The 19,360-nt window shown below is 56.4% G+C and overlaps 1 protein-coding gene across 14 annotated transcripts in view; it reads left to right on the top strand.

Annotated features, from left to right (window-relative positions):
- DYSF (dysferlin) overlaps positions 1-19,360 on the top strand; it is a 203,115-nt gene that overhangs the window by 112,665 nt on the left and 71,090 nt on the right. For all 14 annotated transcript variants that reach the window (XM_021699074.1, XM_021699070.1, XM_021699072.1 and 11 more), the window contains 6 exons: positions 4,103-4,196; positions 4,731-4,808; positions 12,737-12,918; positions 15,664-15,804; positions 16,652-16,681; positions 18,119-18,148. In XM_021699074.1, coding sequence (XP_021554749.1) covers positions 4,103-4,196; positions 4,731-4,808; positions 12,737-12,918; positions 15,664-15,804; positions 16,652-16,681; positions 18,119-18,148 — 555 coding nt within the window. The remainder of the gene's footprint in view (positions 1-4,102; positions 4,197-4,730; positions 4,809-12,736; positions 12,919-15,663; positions 15,805-16,651; positions 16,682-18,118; positions 18,149-19,360) is intronic.

The raw sequence follows: 19,360 nt of genomic DNA, 5'->3' as shown, positions 1-19,360 counted from the left end.
GTGACCCTTGCATGTCTACACTTGAAAACCAAAATGTACCTCAGAGTGAAGGAAGTGTGACATGGGATTATCTGTTATTGTACAGACTGATCCCCGGACCTGGGTGACAGGCTGGCCTTCTTCACTAGCGATGCCCCTAGCTCACACTGTTGCTCTCTCCTGAGGTGACCTTCTTTCGTTCACCGCTCTCAGGTGTGTACTGAGCACCTGCTGTGTGTGGGCAGAGCTGGGCGTGTGACAGAAACCTCCCAGAGCTCTCAGTGGGAGGGCACAGACGGGTCAATGGTGGGGGTGGGTGCTAGATGTGGTAAGAGGAGGTTCAGGGCACCGTGGAAGCACCTGGGTGGGGGGCTTACTCATCCTTGCACAGAGACCTTGAGGAAGACGCTAGACACCTAGGAAAAAGAAGGGAAAGAAAGGGGCAGAGAGACCAATGTGCAAGACGCCTGGGGGGCAAGAAAGGGGTCCCCAGAGGGTTTCAGCTGGGTTGAGCATGAAAGTCATCAGGGATGGGGGTGTTTGGGGGCGTCCAGACTGCTGGAGACTCAATTCAGAGGCCACAGCTGGGCTGGGAGGGAGAGCTGACCTCCCCGTCTGCTCCCAGGGTCTGAAGAGGAAGCATGCAGAGCCCAGCCTCCCCTGCGAAGGTCAGTGGGCTGGAGGATAGGAAGACATTGGCCAACAGTGTGGGTAGAATTCTGCCCAGGCTGGGAACCAGGGCGGTTACAGGGCCAGGGCTCCGCTGGGAGGGACTGAACTTAGTGGGTGTCCTCAGCAGGGCTCCTGGTTCTCCCAGCTTCTTCTCAGTAAGCCCCATCTGTCATTTTGAGCTGGGGGGAAGGGAAGGAGGAGGCAGGTCCATACTTGGGGGGCAGGTTGGGGGCTGCGGGGTGCGGAGAGCCCTGTGGATCCCCCATTCTGGAGGCAGGACAGGTGGAAAAGCCCAGGCAGTGTGAGGGGCCTTCCCCAAGGGGACACTGGTTCCTCCCTCGGAAGGACATTATTTCTCAGGGCCAGAGCCTGCTGTGGGCCAAGCACTGAGCTAGGCCTCAGATACCTGGCGCCTGCCTTCGTGGAAATCCCAGGGAGGGGGACACCTTTTCTGATCACAGGAGGGCAGACTGCCCTTGGACAGAGACCCAGAAATTGCTGCCAAAGCCCCAGACAGAGGCGTTTTGGTGGGAGTGGTGCTTCTGGGAGGCGGCTAGGGGAGGCCATCTGGAGGAGGTGTGAGGTGAGTGGGAATGTGCACTGGCAGCCAGCAGCGAGCACGGAGGTCCCTGCAGGTACTGGGAGGGGGCAAAGGCATTATGGGGCGCAGCTTCCTTCCCTTCACTCACCTTAGCGCCTGACTCATGGGGGCATGAGTGTGTTGTCAGCTGAGGTGGAGGGGCCACAGGGTCCTAGGCCTTCCGCCCTGCCTCCGGCTGGACCCCCTCCCCCCCAACCAAGGTGCACTGGGCTGCACGTGCTACGGGTTGTTGCATGGAGGACTGACCAAGCCCTGTTTCCAGTGTTCTGATCTGCTTTCCTTGGCGTCCTACACCTCACGCCTGGGGTGGCCTGCTGGGCCCCCCAGGTCCAGCCCTATGTGCGGCCTTGCAGATCCTGAAACTGGGAGCCGTGAGCTGCTGGACGTGGTGCATGTTCTGGCGGGATGCCAGTGTAGCATGGCCGGGCCAAATGCCTTTTCTGGGGGGAACCCAGGATGCCCAGGGTCCACACCTGCTCAGGAGACAGCTCAGGTGTGGTGGCTTTTGGGTCTTTCCCTGTCTATAGTATGGCACCCCTCTTATCCTGCTTTCCCGTGTGTGTGTGTCTGTGTATGTGTGTGTGTGTGTGTGTGTGTTGAGAGACTGATTGCTTGATTGATTGCTTTTGATTTCTGCCCAGGGCTGTGGCTCCTGAAATGTCCACTTTTCCAGCTTCTGGAATAATTTTGAACAAATATGAGGTATATGAATACCACCCCTGAGAATAATTGCAAGCTTTATAGTTTATGACCTACCCTGCCCCTGCCCCACCTGTGCCTTATTTCTCTCATTAAGATCATTACTAGCAAACATTTATTGAGCATTTATTATGTGCCAGGGGGTGTGCTAAGAACAACATGTAATGTATCTCCTTAACAATCATAGCAACTCTCTGAGATAGATACTGTAGAATTATTCCAAATTTACAGAGACTGGTTCAGAGAGGTTAAGCAAGCTGCCCAAAGTCACACAGCCAATAAATGGCAGGACCAGAATTGGAGCCCCAGCAGTCTGGTTCTAGAGCTTGTGTTGAAGTTGTTGTCAGAGGAAGGGGGTCCCTGTGGGGGTGTCCTGTGGTGGGAGCCAGAGACTACCTGGTTGAAGCTGGACCTTGGTTAGACTGCTGGAAGAGCAGATAAACACATCTTTCCTGCATGCGTGTTTTATGAGCCCTTTTGCAGGAATGGAGCAGAGGAAGAGCTGGCCCACCTTTAGGATGCATTTCTATGTTAACCCAGAGTGACCAGGGCAGGCTTTCCCTGGGTGTCCTAAGATACCCTGAAGATGGGGGGGGATTGGGATGATCAATGGCACTTCTGACTAGGGAACAGCAAGAGCTTGTGATGGAGCAGGTGTGAGTCTTGGCCAGCTTCGAGGAGCATGGCCTGCCTAAAGCTGAGGGCTGGGTTTGTGGGAGGGAAGCCCTGGTGTTGAATGGGAAAATGGCGCAGGTCACCTGAGGTCTGATCAGGACCCCTCAGGTATTGAGGGCCAGCAAAGGATTTGGGCTCTGGGTAGTGATGCTGGTTCTGGCTCTGGGTGTGGGCAGATCAACAGTGGGAAGGCAGGCACCCAGGGAGGCTTCTCTGATGAGGGATCTGGGACTGGGCCCTGAGGGTGGGCGTGGCTGGGAGAGGAGGATGCGGAAGTGGCCATGCGTCTTCTATTTGGAGGCACTAGGCCTGTAGGAGAGGTTGAGATTCCTGGGAGATGGTTGTGGCCAGGTGGCAGGGTGGAAAGTCCTGGCAAGTGACCACTCTGGGTGGGCCCGGGCCAGATGAACAGGCCATTGGTGGTGAGGCCAGAGTTTCCATTCACATACAAGGGTGTGTGTGCTTGTGTGTTGGGAACAGGAACTGGGCAAGGGGGTGGGGCAGGTGACAGTCAGGGAGAGAGAGGCTAGGGACTTGGAGAAATCTCTCAGACTGGCTGCAGAGGGAATGGACAGGATGGGAACACTGCCCACCTCTCCCAGTCCCTCTGCTGGGCTCTGGGCCATAGCATGTTGGTGGGCTTGCCAAGAAAGCCAAGTCTGGAGGCTGGGCTGTGAAGTAACCATCACATTTCCTATTCTTGTGGGGGCCTTGATCCCTGCTGGGTCCCTGAGCCTCCCCAAACCATGCAGGACGCCAATGAGGGGCAGAGGTGGCGCTGGATACACCTGGGAGGTAGGCATCTGGCCCAAGGAAGCTGGAGTATGGCCCAGCGGTTAGAACCCAGTGCGAATGAAGACAAAGTGAGGGGACTTACTGGCTAGTTTGATGAGCAGTACACTGACAGACTGGCTTCTGAGCCTGAGGGCACACCTGCCTTGCCTCTTGCTTCTGTCCCTGTCCTGGCCACAGCCTGCACCCTCTTCCACCCTCAGCTCAGTGGGGGCTGATGAGAGGTGGTGATGATACAGTGTAGCTTTTCCCAGAGCTAGGACCCAGTGTCCAGATACGCAGGGCGTGGACAGAGTTGGTGGCCTGGGGCCTCCAGATTTGGCTTCTCTTAACTCATCCCAGCAGGAAAATCCGCATTGGATTCTCTCCCCTAGAATCCTTCCTTCTATCAGGCTCTAACCTCTTGGACCAGAATCACTCAGAATTCCATTCTGGTGTGTCTGGTCTCCATGAGAGAGGGAGAACAATTTCCCTGTGGACTTGACAGTGGAGTCTGGGGATGCTGTAGGGGGATGGGCCACACTAGAGTAAAATTAGAGGCTGATGGCCCAGCTTTCAGCAGCCGAGGAGTGTTGTCTAGAGGTCTCCTGACCCGGGCACCTAACTCTCTGCGCCCGTCTCCCTGGCGCCCCCCACCCCCGGCTCTGAGGTCAGGATTGGTCATGACCAGCTCTGTGTCTCTAGGGCGGCGTGGTAGATGACAGGAGTGAAGATTCCATGTCCGTGTCCACCTTGAACTTTGGCGTGAACAGACCCACGATTTCCTGCATCTTTGATTGTAAGTGACGCTTGGAGGTGTCTATAAGGGTGATGTGGACGGGTGTATAACCTTATGCTTGTTTGTATGGGGTTATATGGTCAGGTGTCTATGGGGGGCTAGGGAGAATTGAGTCTACGTGCTTTGTGGTGGGTCAGCGTCTTTTGTGGGGGTATGTATGTGCGCACGTGCATTTGTGTGCACATGCGCACATCCATCTACGTGAGGTGTGTGCATCAACTCTCTGCTTCTGATCAGGCGTTCAAGGCCCTGTGCATTCTGGCTGCCCCCATCATTTATTTGGCTTCTCCTCCATCCCCTTCTCCCCAGCTCTCACCAGGCCCAAGGACACGACACTCAGGTGTCTACCTTTGAGCTGTGGTCTGTTCTGATCCTGTGAGCGGCTCACTCCCGCAAAGTGTGACATGTGCCTTTTCTATGGCTCAGACCCTTCATCTATTGCCCTCCCTAGGGTTGATTCTCCCCTCGGCCCAGCTGCAGCTCTTAGCCACCCCGAGCCCCTCACTTGGCATCTCTGTTTCTTCCTTGGTGCAGATGGGAACCGTTACCACCTACGCTGCTATATGTACCAGGCTCGGGACCTGCCCTCGATGGACAAGGACTCTTTTTCTGGTAGGTGGGAGGGGATTCAGGGACCAGGGATTGAGAGCTCGTTGCTGAGCCAACAGGCCTTCGGGAACGTGGCCCAGGCTTCTCCTGTGCGTGGGAGCTGTGGCTGTGTTTGTGGGATTTGTGGAGGTGGCTGGCGTTGCCAGGGTCACTGTGCTTTCTGGTTCTCAGGTGGCCTGCTTGACCCTTCTGCAGGGTCTGGCTTTGTTGACCGTCATCTCCTGAAAGCCCCTCTGGCCTTGACCCCCAGGATGCTTCTCTCTCTGGGGTCTCCTGCAGCCTCCTGCTGCAGCTCTACCTGCTCCAACTCAGGGGTCCCCAGCCCTCTAAGTCTGATGGTCCTGACGGTCTGTCTGTGTCCCCTTCTCCGGGCACTGGGGTGCCCTCACCTTCCCTGGCTCCATGGACCACCCATATCAGAGAAGCTTCCAGGCCTTTAGTTCATGGGAGCCCCTTGAGTCCAGCCACGTCTTAGGCATCTCCCCCTGGATGCCTCACTGGCTCCTCAGTTCTCCGTCCAAACGGAACTCGTTGTGCCTCCCTCCCCCGATCCAGCCCTCCTCTCCTTGCCTACCTTGGTCCTGGCGTCTCATTAGCACATGTCTATTGTCTCTCAGTTTGGAAACCATCAGTCATCCAGTCCTGTGGATTCTGGCTTCTGAATCTCTCTTGGAGATGTTCCCGAGAACTGGCCTCACCCCTTCTCATGTCCTGGCCCCCCTCACCTTCCGTACTGCCTCAGAGACATCTGGTCATGTCACTACTCTGATTTCCAAAGTAGACCCTGGGAGAGAAATCCCCAGCTCTCAGCCTGGCAGACGGCTCCTTTGTGGATCGGACCCCCCGTGGACCTTGCCAGGTGCATCTTTCCCTAGTTCACCTCTAACCATTAGTTCTGGCCTCACCTACTTTTGTCAATGTTTGTGGAGCTCTTCCTGGCCTTTGTGCTCAGTGTTTTCTCTGCCTAGAATGCATTCCCTCCCTACTTTTAACCCAGCAAACTCCTACTCATTCTTTAAGACCCAGCCCAGATGCTCTGACTCCGCCCCAAGCCCAGATGGTTGGTCCTTCCTTGACACTTGGCCAGCGCCCCACCAACACCTCTCTCAGAGCCCTGACCCCTGCGCAGATCAATTGCTGTCTGTCTTTCCCACTATGACTGTGAGCTCCTCCAGGAAGGGGCTTTGTCTTGTCCTTGAACTTGCACTTGGTCTAAAGAACGAACACTGACTGAGTTCTCACTGTGAGCCCGGGCATTTTACTGGCCTTGGTGCATGTGACCCTCATATCTCTCCTGTGAGGTAGGAGTTTCACGTCCCCATTTTACAGGTGAGGAGACGGAGACGCAGATAGCTTAACTAAATTGCTTGAGGTCCAGTAGCTGACAAGTGACATACCACCCTCCAAGTGCTTTCTACTTACTTGAGTAGAAGTGAATTCTTCTGTGACAGTGACCTTCTGTTCCTAGGATGGCACTGTAGCTCATAGCCACCTGCCTGTCCTCCTCCGGGCCCTGCTCCTCCCCAACGTGGGGGACCACCCTCATGCCTCACGCCCAGCAGCTGTGTTTCCCCCACATTCTCTCCTCTCAGTGACCTGTTTTCCAGCCCTGGGCAGCCAGGCACATGGTAGATGGAGCAATTTCTCTTCTGTGCTTTGGGTCCCGGGTCCTGACGCACCCTCTGAAAAGCATATGCAAAACCCACATGCAGGGATTGGTGGGCCAGGGGTGGATATGTGCACCTAGCCCTTGCTGGGAACCTGTCAGAATGCTTGCTGGCCATTGGAATGTATGCCGAGAGACAAGAGGTGGACTCATCATCCACAGCCTTGCTTCTTCCTTGGTGGGGCGTGAGAGGTAGGGGTGCAGGCGGCGGGCTTGTGTGGGCACGTGGCGAGGAGTGGGGGGCCTTTGTCCTCCTTGGGCTGGGCTGGCTGAGGACGCTGCAGGGAGGGAGCCCCTTGTCCCAAGGAACCCGTGCTGGGAGGCGGCACGCACCCCCGGGGACCACAGGCAGGGTCAGCCTGGTGCTGGCCTGCGGGAGATGTCACACTTTCCATCCCAGCCCCACCCCCTCCCCCAGATAAACATCCCTTGAGCTTTGAGGGCACTGCCCAGGGCTTCCTCAGAGGCCACTGGCTTCTGAATGAAAGGCCTGATTGACCAGCTGCCAACATGGGTGAACCTATAAAACCCAGAGTGTTTATTTTCACTCCCAAACCCTAAACCAAAGCAATTTCTCCGCTGGCACTGACCCTGGGGTGGCTGGCGGCCGGAGTCTGTGCGTGGCCACCGGCTGGCACTTCTCAGAGGAAACTCATGTGTGAATCTGGAATGTCTGGGGCCAGGGGAGGGTCTAGCACAGCATCTGTTGCTGGGATCATCCTCCAGCCTGACTGCTGAGTGTCTGGGGCAGGGAGGGCTCTCTTCCAGAAGGTGCTCCTTTGACTCTGACCTGTGGTGCTCTGGGCCTTTCCTGCAGCGGTGGGCTCCCATGGCCCCGAGCTGCGCTCCTCACTTGTCCCCTGAGGGGTGGGTCTTGGGGCTGCCCAAAGGCTGGGGCCATGTCTGCTTCCTTCTCTCTGGCCAAGGGTTTGGGGGGGGGATGGGACATACAAGACCTGCCTAGGAAACACTTGTTGAATAATATTAAACTCAGGCAGGAAAGGGAGGCTTGTGGAGATGTTCTGTCCAGGCTGCCTGAGGGCTCTGCCTCAGGTGGGGTTTGAATATATAGCCAGCCTCAATTCTCCAGACACTGGAAGGATGTGTGTGGCTTGTGGTTGTGAGGCTGCGTGGCCTGGGTAGCAATTAGGCATTAAGAAATGTAAATTGATGCTTAATTCAAATGACTTCTCTTTGATACTGGGTTGGGGTTGCCCCTACTCGGTGAGCATCCATAGTATGCACTGAATTCCATTTGAATGGAAAAGATATGATGCTGGAGGACTTAGAAATCACTGTATGTCCTCCACACTGTATCTAATGGGCAGCATCGATTCCTCAAACCACAGTCTGAGCTGAGCTGCTCTTTATTGGAGACTGATATTTCTTAAAGGAAATCAGGAAGGAACCTGTCTGCTTTGCCAAGCTGTTCCCCAGGGCATTCTGCTTTGCTCCCTCCTCTAGCTGGGAGCCAGAGCTGTGGTTTGAGGGAAACACAGGCTCTGCTTACAGAGCTCCCATTAAGACGGACAACCCATGGGCAGCTCTGTTGTGAGGTCGCTACGTATCAGAAGACGGCCCTTAGCCTGGGGGAGTCAGAAACTCCTCTTGGAGGGTCTCACAGGTCAGTGGGCTGAGGGGGCCTGCCTTGGTTAACCGAGTAAATGAGAGGCGGTAAGTAGACTAGATGCCAAGTTACTAATTTACCAGAGTGGGGTATCTGTTAAGACAGCAGAAGGTCCTGTGCCCTCTTCGTTGGCTTCATGGTTCCTGGGAGATCAAAGATGTGTGCCAGGAAGGTGGTCCTGAGAGGTGTTACTCCAGGGCAGGCCACAGTGAGGTCACCTCGGTGGGGAGAGTGCTTTAGTTTTCACCCCGATCCAGACTCTGTCTTGGGTGGAGCTGGGGAACTCTTGCTTTGGGGCTTACTATGTCTGGACTCCAGTTGTGGCCCACTCCCTCTTGAAGCATGGCTTTCTGTTAAGGTTGGCTCTGGCTGGGGGAATTCTCCCGTTGAGCTCATGGAGCTGTTTTCCAAAGTGCATTGGAGGCTTGTGAAATGCTCCACTTAAACAGGGTTCCTGAGCAAGGGAGACTGGGGAACACTGCACGCTTCCAGATTTACAATGCACAGTGGCATTGAGAGGCTTTGGGATGGCTGCAGGAAAGGAGCCTGTTTGACTTGTTTAAGCACTCACTAGCTCCCCAGAGAACTCACGTTTACGAAGCACACATTTTGGGAAACACTGATCTGTAGGATTCAGTCCAGATTGCTCAGCTCGGATCTGGGACCTTTGTGAGCTGCCCTATCTCCTCCTCCCTCTTTCATCCCCACTGCCCTGGGCGCTCCCTTCTTCCCTTCAGCCAGACCAACTACTTGCTGTTTCCCAAAAGCCCATGCTCTTTGGTGTCTTCGTGCATGCCGTGCTAGATGTCTAGCATGCCCCCTTTCCCTTGGTGTGCCTTGGTTACTCCTTATTCTGGAGACTCAGGGTAGGAGACCCCCTTTGGGATGACTGACTTGATATCGCCAGGCTCTGTGGGGTATCCCCCGCCCCTAGCACCGTATTCATTCCCTGAGTAAGTTGCCCATCACCTTGGATTATAACTGCCCTATAGTTACCATTTCCAACCAGTGGTCATGATCTTGAGAGCCTAGATTGTGTCTTCTTCATTTTCATATCCCTAGTACTGTGCTTACCCATCACGTGCTGGTCAGTCAATAATTACAGAGTGAATGAATGCTGGATTACAAATAATGCTGGAGTGAACATCTCTGTACATATAGCTTTTTGGCTAATTTGGATGATTCCCAGGAATATAGGAAGCAAGGTATAAACATTTTTATGTTTTTTTAGGGCATACTGCCCAGTTGCTTTCCTGAATTGCTTCCAGCAATAAAGGAGAGTACCTATTTCATCAAATATTTGCCAACACTGGGTTTTATAATTCCAAACAATTTTTCTTAATTTAATAGGAAAAATTGCTATATTATAGTTTTCATTTGCACTACTCCCCTCTCTCTTAAGGGTTCTTTCCCAAAGAGCATGGCATGGTGGACAGAGCACTAGACTGGGAGTCAGGGGGTCTAGTCCTGGTCACATGTGAGCATGGGCTAGTAACTTTGTCTTCATGGGGCACAGCTCTTTCTTCTGATGAGTGGGATGATGCTGCCTGCCCTGTCTCCTATCCCGGTGGTCTGAGCTGGGAAGGTGGGAGGGCCTAGGAGGAGGGCTTAGTGTATTGTTAAGGTCTAGGAAAACTCTAGGAAGGTCTGAGCAGTAGAGCTCAGGTCCAGCAAAAGAACCACCTGCCTGGGGCCTCTCGAGGTGATGGCATCCCATAGAACCACGTGTGTTCACAGCTGGAGCTGCCTAGGGCGCTAATGGTTCTCAGAGAGCTCCAGTCCAGCCACTTTCCCCTTCAGCTCTGTGTGGCTTGGTGGGTGAGGCTCAAAGGCCAATGCCGCCCCTCTTCTATGGGAGTGGCCCTGGGAAGAGTGCTAGGCTGGAGTGGACAGAGAAGAACCAGCCCCTTACGTTCCCCTCCACCTCTCCTTGGGATCTGCTGCTCTCTCCTCTGGGCTTTCCTGGAAGAGGGATGTGTCTGTGCGTCTGTCTGGCTTTCCCTCATCTGACCACCTTGCTTCAGCAACACCCCCGCCCCCCTTGTTTCTTTTTTTTGGAGGGGCTGGGCCCTGTGGGGGGAGAAGCCGGGCCCCAGCACACAGTAGCCCAGTGTCTGAGGCCCTAGGCCTCCAGGCCTGCTCTTTACAATGCCTTTGTTGTGTGTTTTTTCCTCCCATGGGCGGGCGGGGCGCGTGTGTGGGTCTGGGTGATTTTTGTTTGAAAGCCACCCCCTCCCCGTTCCCCCAGCGCTGAGCTCATTGCTTGGGCTGCTGGGGCTGCTGGAAGGAGTCGGCTTGGGGTGGGGGCAGCGTGGGGGGTGCTGCCAACACCAATACAGCGTTCACGGCCGCTACAATGTGCAATTGTGATCTTTGTGTAAACGCGCTCGGTCTGGGGCCCTTGCGCTTATAAAAACAAAGCGTTGGGAAGCATGGGGGGTTGGAACAAAAGGGGCTTTTTCGCCGGCTCTCTAATATGGTTTTATTTATCGGAACGCGCCCTCTTTCCCTTACTGGAACCAGGGAGAGGTTCTCTGCCGAGCTTGGAGCTGATGGTATCACAGCCAGACGGTTTCATTAAATGCACAGACGCCGTTGGGCCCTGCCAGGGGCAGGAGGGGAAGTGCTTGGGGCCAGCCCTACCAGGGCTGGTGCATGGAAGGGGGAGCCCCGTGTCAGGGAGGTTTCCACCAGGTGGGGGTGGCAAGACGGGTGGGCATGTCTCCTCTGCCCCTTTCCCTGTCAAGGGCCTTGCACTGCCCTCTTCTACCCCCCAAATCAGGTTCAAAACCAGATTCCTTCAGGAAGCCCTCCAGGATTGACTCTACTGTGGCTTTTGTGCCCGAAGGCTGGTTCCATGCTGGCGGCTACCTCCTGTTAGCCAAACCCAACATTATTCAGCCACTGAGTGTCCATGGCATCTGCCTCCTAGCTTAGATCTCCCCCACCCTTAAAATTAGCCATTGGCCAACAATCAGAATCTTGGACCCTACTCCCCCCATCTCTTGCTGGGAGTCCTCCCCAACCTTCCCGCCTCTTCTAGGGTCACTCTCTGCCACCTCCTGTACAATGGCCATAGTGTGCCATTTGGTCTCCTTTAGGCCAAGGAACCATCCCGCTGCCCTCCCTTTGTGAGGAACTGCTGTCTCCCCATCCCAGTCCCAGGATTACAGTTGGACATCCCAGCACCGGACCTCTAGCACTGCGGGTCTAGGGCCTAGGGTCACACAGCTGGGGCTAAACTGGGAGGCTCGAGGAGGCAGGGTGCTGCAGGCTGGAGCGGGGGCCAAGGGTGGAGAGTACATGTGAGGGCAGCTGGGCTCAGCCCTCCCAGACATCTAGCATCCAGCTGCCAGGTTCCTGCATCTCTGGACTTGCTTGTCCTTCAGCATCTGGCACTGTGAGTCTTACAAAATGGCAGCAAACTGGACCCTGCTCGGCTCTGATATCCTCGTGGGAGAAGTTGGAGGAGCCCCTCCTCCAAGCCCTTTGCCCCTGTCCCAGATTACGTGCACTCGGTTCCATAGGCCTTTCTCCTGCACTGGTTCCCCAAGTGTGGCCCTGGAGGACCGCACCTGTGCCACCTGGGAACTTGTTAGAAATGCAAATTCTCAGGCCCCATCCCAGACCTGATGAACACGTCTCTGGGGGTGGAGCCCAGCAGTCTGGGTAAAGCCTTCTAGGTGATTCGGCTGCATGCTCACATTTGAGAGCCATGGCCGTCGAATCTCCTCTAGTGACACTAACTTCCCTTTGGGAGCAGGCAGGGGGAATGACTAGTGGGAGGGCTTCTCCCCCCCTCCAGGCGTGGCTGGGGCAGGCAGGCTTCACAACGGTTTGGGGCAGCAGGGAGCTGTAGGGATCTTAGGGATCCTGTCACATGACCCACTGCTGAACAGCTCTGGAGTCCATGGGCTTCCCTCTGGTGCGCTCGCCCATCCAAGCACCACCATCTCCACCTGAATCCCTGGAGAGGCCTCGGAACTGGTCCTGCTCCCTCCAGGCTGTTTGTTGTCCTGCTCCCTCCAGGCTGTTTGTTGTCCGTGTGGCTGCCGGCGTGGGCTTGCTGAAAGGCAGGCCTAGGCACCCCAGTCTGAGCGCACAGCTGCTGTACTCACCCTTCCTCTAGGAAGATAGACCCCCCTCTCTCACACGCCACTGCGACTTAGAGTCACTCTTCAAAGCGCTGATCCCAATTGTAGTTTTATGGTTGCTTGTGTGGACTAGGGTGTTGCTCCAATTGTATTCTCAGCCCCTAGCACCTAGCTCTTGGCCTGGCATGCAGAAGGCACTCAATTAATGCTTGCTGGGTGAATGAAGGAACGCACCATCTGGGCATCCACTTCGTCTAGCAGGACCTGGCCCCCGGTGGCCAGCCTAGGAAGTGGCCCAGAGCCCGCTCTCCTGGGCCTCGGCTCCATTTCTCCACTGTGGCCCACCAGCTGGCCTTAGAGAGGGCTGGGGCTGGGTGTGGGGGTAGGGGGCACTGGGGAAATGGGCTCTGACCTGTAGATTGTTGCTCCAGGGCAGGAGCCACGGCTCTGCTCCAGCTCTGTGGCCCACAGGACTCTTGAGCAGACAACTCTCACGGTCTGTGCTGTGTCCTGCCCGCCCCTTCCCTGTGCCTGGCCCCCCCAGACCCCTACGCCATAGTGTCCTTCCTGCACCAGAGCCAGAAGACGGCGGTGGTGAAGAACACTCTGAACCCCACCTGGGACCAGACGCTCATCTTCTATGAGATTGAGATCTTCGGGGAGCCGGCCAGCGTCGCCGAGTGTCCACCTAGCATTGTGGTGGAGCTGTATGACCATGACACCTACGTGAGTCAGCCTGCCTTCCTCCCTCGGCCCCTCGCTGCCCACGCCCTCCAGGAGCCGGGGCGTGGGGGGTGGGGAGGACCCCACGGGGAGGAGACCCCACAGGAGGGCCTGGCCTCTCCCCTGGCCCCACAGGCTACGGAGCCCTTAAAACTATCCTAGAGCAATTAAAAAGGGATTGCTCACACGTGTGCTGTGCTTGCAGCAGGGAGAGGGGATGGAGCTGTGGGTCAGGGTTTCTCTGCCTCTAACTTGCTTCTGAGGCCCCAGGCCAGGAGCCCTCTCTCCCCATCTGAGAGCTGCGTCGACTCCACAGTTATGGAGCGCTCCTGTGCTGGGCGGAGTGGCCAGCGCTTGGTGTTCCCCGTGCAGGTGGGAGCCGAGAAGGCCCCGCCGAGCAGAGACCCCTGCGGGGTCCCTCCCAGTTCTGCTCGGGTCTCTCCAGATGAGGGCCCCTGCGGCGGCACAGGCAGGGCCCTCGTCCAGAGCTGTCCAGCAGAACCTCCGGTCGTGCTGGCCAAGCTCCGTGGCTGTGCTGTTCAGAATGGGAGCCACTCACCACAGGTGGCCGTTGAGCAGCTGAAAAGTGGCTAGCGCAACCGAGAAACTCCCTTTTCATTTTTAGTCTTGATTAATTAAACTTTATATGTGAATTGCCTCAGGTACTGGACAGCGCAGCTTTAGATGGCCAGGAGGGAGAGATAGCCCGGGGCTGGCACTTGAGGGAAGGCTGTGGGGAAGACCCAGGCCCTGAAGGAAACACGATTGGGGTGTTAGGGCCAGGCAGAGGGGCGTTCCAGCACAGCATGGGGCAAGGGGAGACTGAGGAGAGCAGAGGGCAGGCTGGGAAGGAGAAAGGAGTACAAGGCCAGGGGAGAAGGGAGTGAGGGGGTTGAGCAACATTTTGAAAAGAAGAGAGAAGACAGAGACTGGGTTGGCTGACAGATGTTTGGCAGAGGGGCCCGGCCTGGTTTGGGTGGGGTGGCAGTGGATAAAAGGGGAGGAACAGGGTTTGGAAGATGTTTCCAGAAAGAGTTGCCATGGCTGGATGTCAGGTGCCCTGGGAAGGTGTGGTAACCAGGGGGTGGGGCAAGGTGATGCTATTTAGGGTGTCCCACCGGGTGGAGGGGGCCAGCTGGCGGTGGGCAATGGCAGGCCTGAGCTGGGGAGGCCCACCTAAGAGCTCTTCCCTTGGCTCTGGGAGGGGAATGAGCACCTGGAGCAAGAGTCTATTTGGGACTGTCTGGGGAAGAGCACAGGGCCTGGCACCTTTGGGGCAGGAAGAAGAGGGAGGCAGGAGGACCAGGATGTGCTGGGCCAGGGGACTGGGCAGGGGAGCAGGTGTAAGTGCTAATACTGGGGGGAGGGGGCAGGAGGCTGGCAAGCACACCGTCTTTCTTCCAGTAGCATCCCATCTCCTCTTTTGCAAGTGTTGCTCTGACCCTGTCTCTCTCCAGCAGGCCAGGGTCTAAGAGGGATCCCAGGGGGAGAAGAGCCATGGCTTCTTCTGGGTGGTTGAGCTCTAGGGTCCTGGGGGAGAGCAGAGGCTGTGTGCATTGTTAACATAGTCAGATGACTCTGTACCTGTTGGCAAACACCCATTGCCTTGAGCTCCTCCTGCTGGCCTGGCTGCCCAGGCTCCCCTCCCCACCACCTCTCCATGACCTGCAACTAGTGGGGCAACACCCGGGCCAGAGGGGCATCCGGGACCTCTCCCAGCACCATGCTGCTGTCCACACTGAGTGGTTGATGCTGGACTATTACCTGCCGCGTAGGCATTCATGCAGCAGGTGCTGGCCACTCTGGAGTGGCCCTTGGGGACGTCCCCAGCAGTGGCATGACTGCAGACACTGGTCCCTCCCAGTTCTGCTCGGGTCTCTCCAGATGAGGGCCTTGGGCGACGCACCAGGGCTTGGAAGGCCTGCAGCACCATCTGGCTGAGACCCCGGTCCTGCTGCTGCCCCCTTGGGGAAGCTAATCACAAGGCTGGAGTCACAGGCCAGTGAGGTCATGGGGGCCACGACAGGGGGCCACACTTGGGCAGGGCCGTGGGGGCTGGCGGAGATGAGCAGAGGGCAGGGCGGCTGGGGGAAGTGGCCCATGTGAGGGCCAGGGGCTGAGAGGGCAGCAGAGGCCAGCTGACGGAGTAGGGGCTGTGCGGAGAGAATGAGGCAGGGCAGGAGAGGCCAGCGGGCTCCAGTGGGGGGCCTTCCATGCCAGAGGAGATGTGGGCTCTATCCTCCAGGGAGTGGGAGCCATGGAAGGTGCCTGAGCATGATTGATAAGATCAAAACATCATTTTAACAAGACTCATTGAATTTGATGAGTGATCAGTTTCCCCAGCTAGAAAGTGGGGGGATTTAAAGGAGACGCAAAACCCTTGGAAATGTCAAACACCTCCTGTGCTGAGGGGGTTTAGGGAAATGCTAGGGGGCTATCACTGTGGTCTCAAAGAAGCTCAGAGCCTGATTAAATTCGATCAAGGTGAAGGCTAGTTAGACATACAGAGGGATTTTTGACCACGATGGGAATTCAAATCTAGCAATGGTGGTCGGAGGTTACTTGCATGTTGTCCCTATATTCTTCTAAGCAGGGGGCAGAGTGCAGCATTCTGCCCCAGGGGGCTGCCCTGACTCCTGAGTCCCTTTCTAGTTCAGGAGGCCAGATATAGTTCTGGTGATTGCTCTGAGGCCACTTGGAGCCCTGGACTGGGAAATGCTGACTCTTCTTTCTCCATGCCCGGTCTAGGGTGCAGATGAGTTTATGGGACGCTGCATGTGTCAGCCCAGTCTGGAACGGATGCCCCGGCTGGCCTGGTTCCCGCTGATTAGGGGCAGCCAGCCGGCAGGCGAGCTGCTGGCCTCTTTTGAGCTCATCCAGAGAGAGAAGGTGAGGCTGGTTCATATCCAGATCCAGGAGGCCTAGGCAGGGAGTACATCCATAGTGGGGGAAAATGGGGGGCACAGGGAGGGGATGCCCCAGTGGAGGAGAGGGGACTGCAATATATCCTTCTTCCCTGACTGGGGGCCTGCAGTCAGTGGGGAACACTGAACAGCCACCCACTGTCAGGCCTCCTGCTGAGGGTTGGCTTTGCCCATCTTTTCTGAACCCCAAATCACAATGTGCTGTCACTATTAAGGAGAGTGTTGGAATCTGGACTGTGCTAGAATGCCTGAATCCTTCTGGTCATTGGCTATATTTTTCCCTGGGTCATAACTTGAAGTGGTTTCTGGGAGTTGGACCTCTGTGATCTGGTTTGGGGGGGCTTAAGTGTGATGGGGGCATCTCCACGGACAGGTACAGGCAGGACCTCTGTTCTAGTCCTGCCTCTGCCATGGACTAGCTGTGTGACCCAGGGCCAGCCACTTCCCTGCTCTGAAATAGGGCATTTGGGTTTACAGCCATCTCTCCAAACTTGCTCTTACTGTGGTGTGAACCTCCATAGGTAGGCCAGATAGAAATGGGGCTACTCCGGGTGAGGTGTCTGGAGGGGGGCACCACATACCACCAACCCAGCTTCCCTTTGCAGTCGCCCACCACCTCCACCCTCCTCTGAAGAGTCCCTAGGCTTCCAGGAAATAGAGTCTGCAAACCCCTGCACTGTCTGATCACTGATACATTCCATGAGTGTCATTTTATGGTGGGAAATGTGTTTGCCTGGCCAGGGCAGAAAGCAGGATGCTGGGGCCTTGGGTGACAGGCACCTGACTGAAGCTCTCTTTTTTCTGCACCCTAGCCGGCCATTCACCATATTCCTGGTTTTGAGGTAAGTCTTTCTCTTACCTTTAAATCTTTAACTGATTGCCATCCTTCTGGCTTGCAGCACCCCCACCCCACCCCGGGCTAGGAAGGGCGATCAGGCATTCACCATCACCATCCTGCCTTCAAGCAGAGGAAGGACCATGGGGCAGAGTGAACAGGGTCTTGGGGTCCCTGCACAGCTCTGGCCTTTCCTGCCCTTCTTCCCTGAGAAGTCCGAGAATCACAGACTCCCAGAATGAAATGACCTCATGGCCACCCAGACCAGTGTCCCTCAGCAGGGTGGCCTATTAGAATCCCTTGGGCAGCTTGAGAAATCACCAGTGCTCAGGCTGCACCACAGACCAAACAAAACGCCACCTCTTGGGGGAGTGACCCAGGCCCTGGTGGCCTTTGGTGCTGCCCCGGGGATTTTAAGGTGCAGCTGGGACTGAAAACCGTTGGCGTGTGGTAGGAAATGCTGAGTCTTGGGCCCCACTTCAAACCGACTGAAGTGCACCCTGAGGGCACCGGGCAGCCCTCCCTCCCCCAGGTATGCATGAGCCCTCCAGGGGCTCCGAGGCATGTTCAGTCCCCAAGCTCTTCCCCAGCTCCTGGTTTCCACCGTGACCTGGTTTTCCTCCCTCTGCTAGTGGTGGGGACTCCATTCCCTGCTCCCTGCTCCCCTTTCTTCTCGTGTGGGGGTCATGGTAGAAAATGCAGACCCTTTACTGGCACCCCTGCTAATTCGATTCGGGAAGTACTCTTCTCTGCCAGGCTCAGCTGCAGCTTGAAGCAGTCATTCAGGCTGTGTTTGGATGCCTCCCCCCTTACGAGGCAGCCTGCACAATTTCCAGACAGTTCTTACCCTGCAGGCCCTCCTTTGCCCCCGGCCCCCCACTCCACCCTCTGCTTCTCCCGCGCTCCCCGCCCTGGCTTGTCTTCCCCTCTCTCTCCTGTCCAGTCCAAACTCCTGCTCTCAGGCCTGCCAGCCTCTGGGGATCCGGGTTGTTTCTCCTTGCCTCTCCCAGGTCCACGTGCTCCAGCAGAAACAGCAGCTTGGGCAGGGGCGGGGGTTCGGGCCTGGCTGCTTCCTGGGGCTGCTGTGCAGGGTCTAGGACCCTTCCCACCACTTTCTCCCTTCCCTTTCACTTCCCTTTCTCCCGTCCCCTCCAGAGACGCCTGGGCTCTAGGTTTATGCTTTGGCCTCTCCCACCAGTCTCTGCATCGACACCCCATCACACCTTCCTTCTCAGGAGCCACGTGGAAGGCCTGGCTGGAACACCTCTCCCTGACCCTTGATGGGAGGCGGTTTCTGTTGGCTTCTCTGAGGGTGACACTCTGGTGTGCTGATCTCTGCCCCAGCCTAGTGCTCCTTGTCACTAATGCTAAACTTTTACCCACCCCCCTCCTCTCTTCCTTCTGCCGATCTCCTGGACATGGAACATCCCATGGTGCGCCCTAGGTGCAGGATACATCAGGAATCCTGGATGAGGTGAGCTGAACCCTTGTAGCTGTGACCTGTGGCTGGGGTGCGTGGGCAGGGACAGAGGGAAGGAGAAGGCCCGCCTCTGGGCAAGTGCCCCAGAGCCATCTGGGTTCCTGGTGCCCCAGTGGGCATCTGCCATTTAGGGACCTGACTGGATTTCATTCCCCACACTCTGTGCAGACCCAGGGCTGCCTGGGGTATATCTGGCGTGATTCTGGCCCCAGACGGCTTGCTGCCCTGTTGGAGGCCGGATTCACCCAGAGCTCCTGGCAGAAATAGAGCCTCGTCTGGCTGAGTACCAGGTGGCGTGTTTTCAAGAATAAAATGTTCATAAGGGGCCAGAGTAGTCAAGGAAGCCTTTCTGGTGAAGGTAGCATTAGCCAGACACTGTTGCAGGAAAATGGGGAACGTGCCTTTGGCTGAGGGGGCCAAGCACCAGTTTAGGGCCTGGCTGCTTTAGGGGCCGGTGGGGTTGGGGATTCCTAGGTTCTGGAAGAAGATTAGGGTTTGCTTCCAGAGGAAGTAAGGCTATATCCTTTGCCATGAGGGATGAGGAGCACGTTCCCCTATGGCCTTCTGCACATCTGTGAGCAGGTCCTCAGGAGGGAGCAGGGGCTGAGGCCTGGGCAGGGAGACAGGAAGGAGAACCCTGGTCAGATGGGTTGGGAAAAGGGCAGCCACTTCCTGCCATCAGGGAATCCCCAGGCTGGGAGCGGACACCATTTGACATTTTCAGTGCAATTTGGACTTGAAGTGCAGGGTCAGGATGTGGGATCCTCAGGCCCCGCGCCCCTTACCTCACTTCCTTTTGCTCCGAGACCGAGGTGGGGTCTGCCAAGTGAGCTGGCCATAATTGTGCCTGACAGGCAGCCTCCTGCTTCTGGCCACAGTTGTGAAAGACTGCCGATTTGGAAAGGGGAGCAGAGTCCTGTCCAGGGAAGCAGCACGGAGCCCTTTCTCTTGATTGAGAGCACTTTGTGGCCAAAACCCACAGCCTGCTCTGAAGAAGACCCAGCCCAGGGATGAGTTATTAAAAAAAGTTAAAGTCCTTAATAACTGGATTTGTAATATGTAACAGTGAAGGCTCAGATTCCGAGAGCAGGGATCTGGCTGTGGTCTCATTGTCAGGAAGCAAATCAAAATTTGCCGCTTTGGGGCAGACCCCAGAGAGGGCCAAGTGTCCTGCTGCAGAGCCAGCCAAGCCACAGACTGAGGTGG

This window comes from Neomonachus schauinslandi, chromosome 10, assembly GCF_002201575.2.
Source record: "Neomonachus schauinslandi chromosome 10, ASM220157v2, whole genome shotgun sequence".
Classification (NCBI taxonomy): Eukaryota; Metazoa; Chordata; class Mammalia; order Carnivora; family Phocidae; genus Neomonachus; species Neomonachus schauinslandi.
The sequence above is the reverse complement of the archived record's forward strand: the minus strand, read 5'-3'. Positions and strand labels throughout refer to the sequence as shown.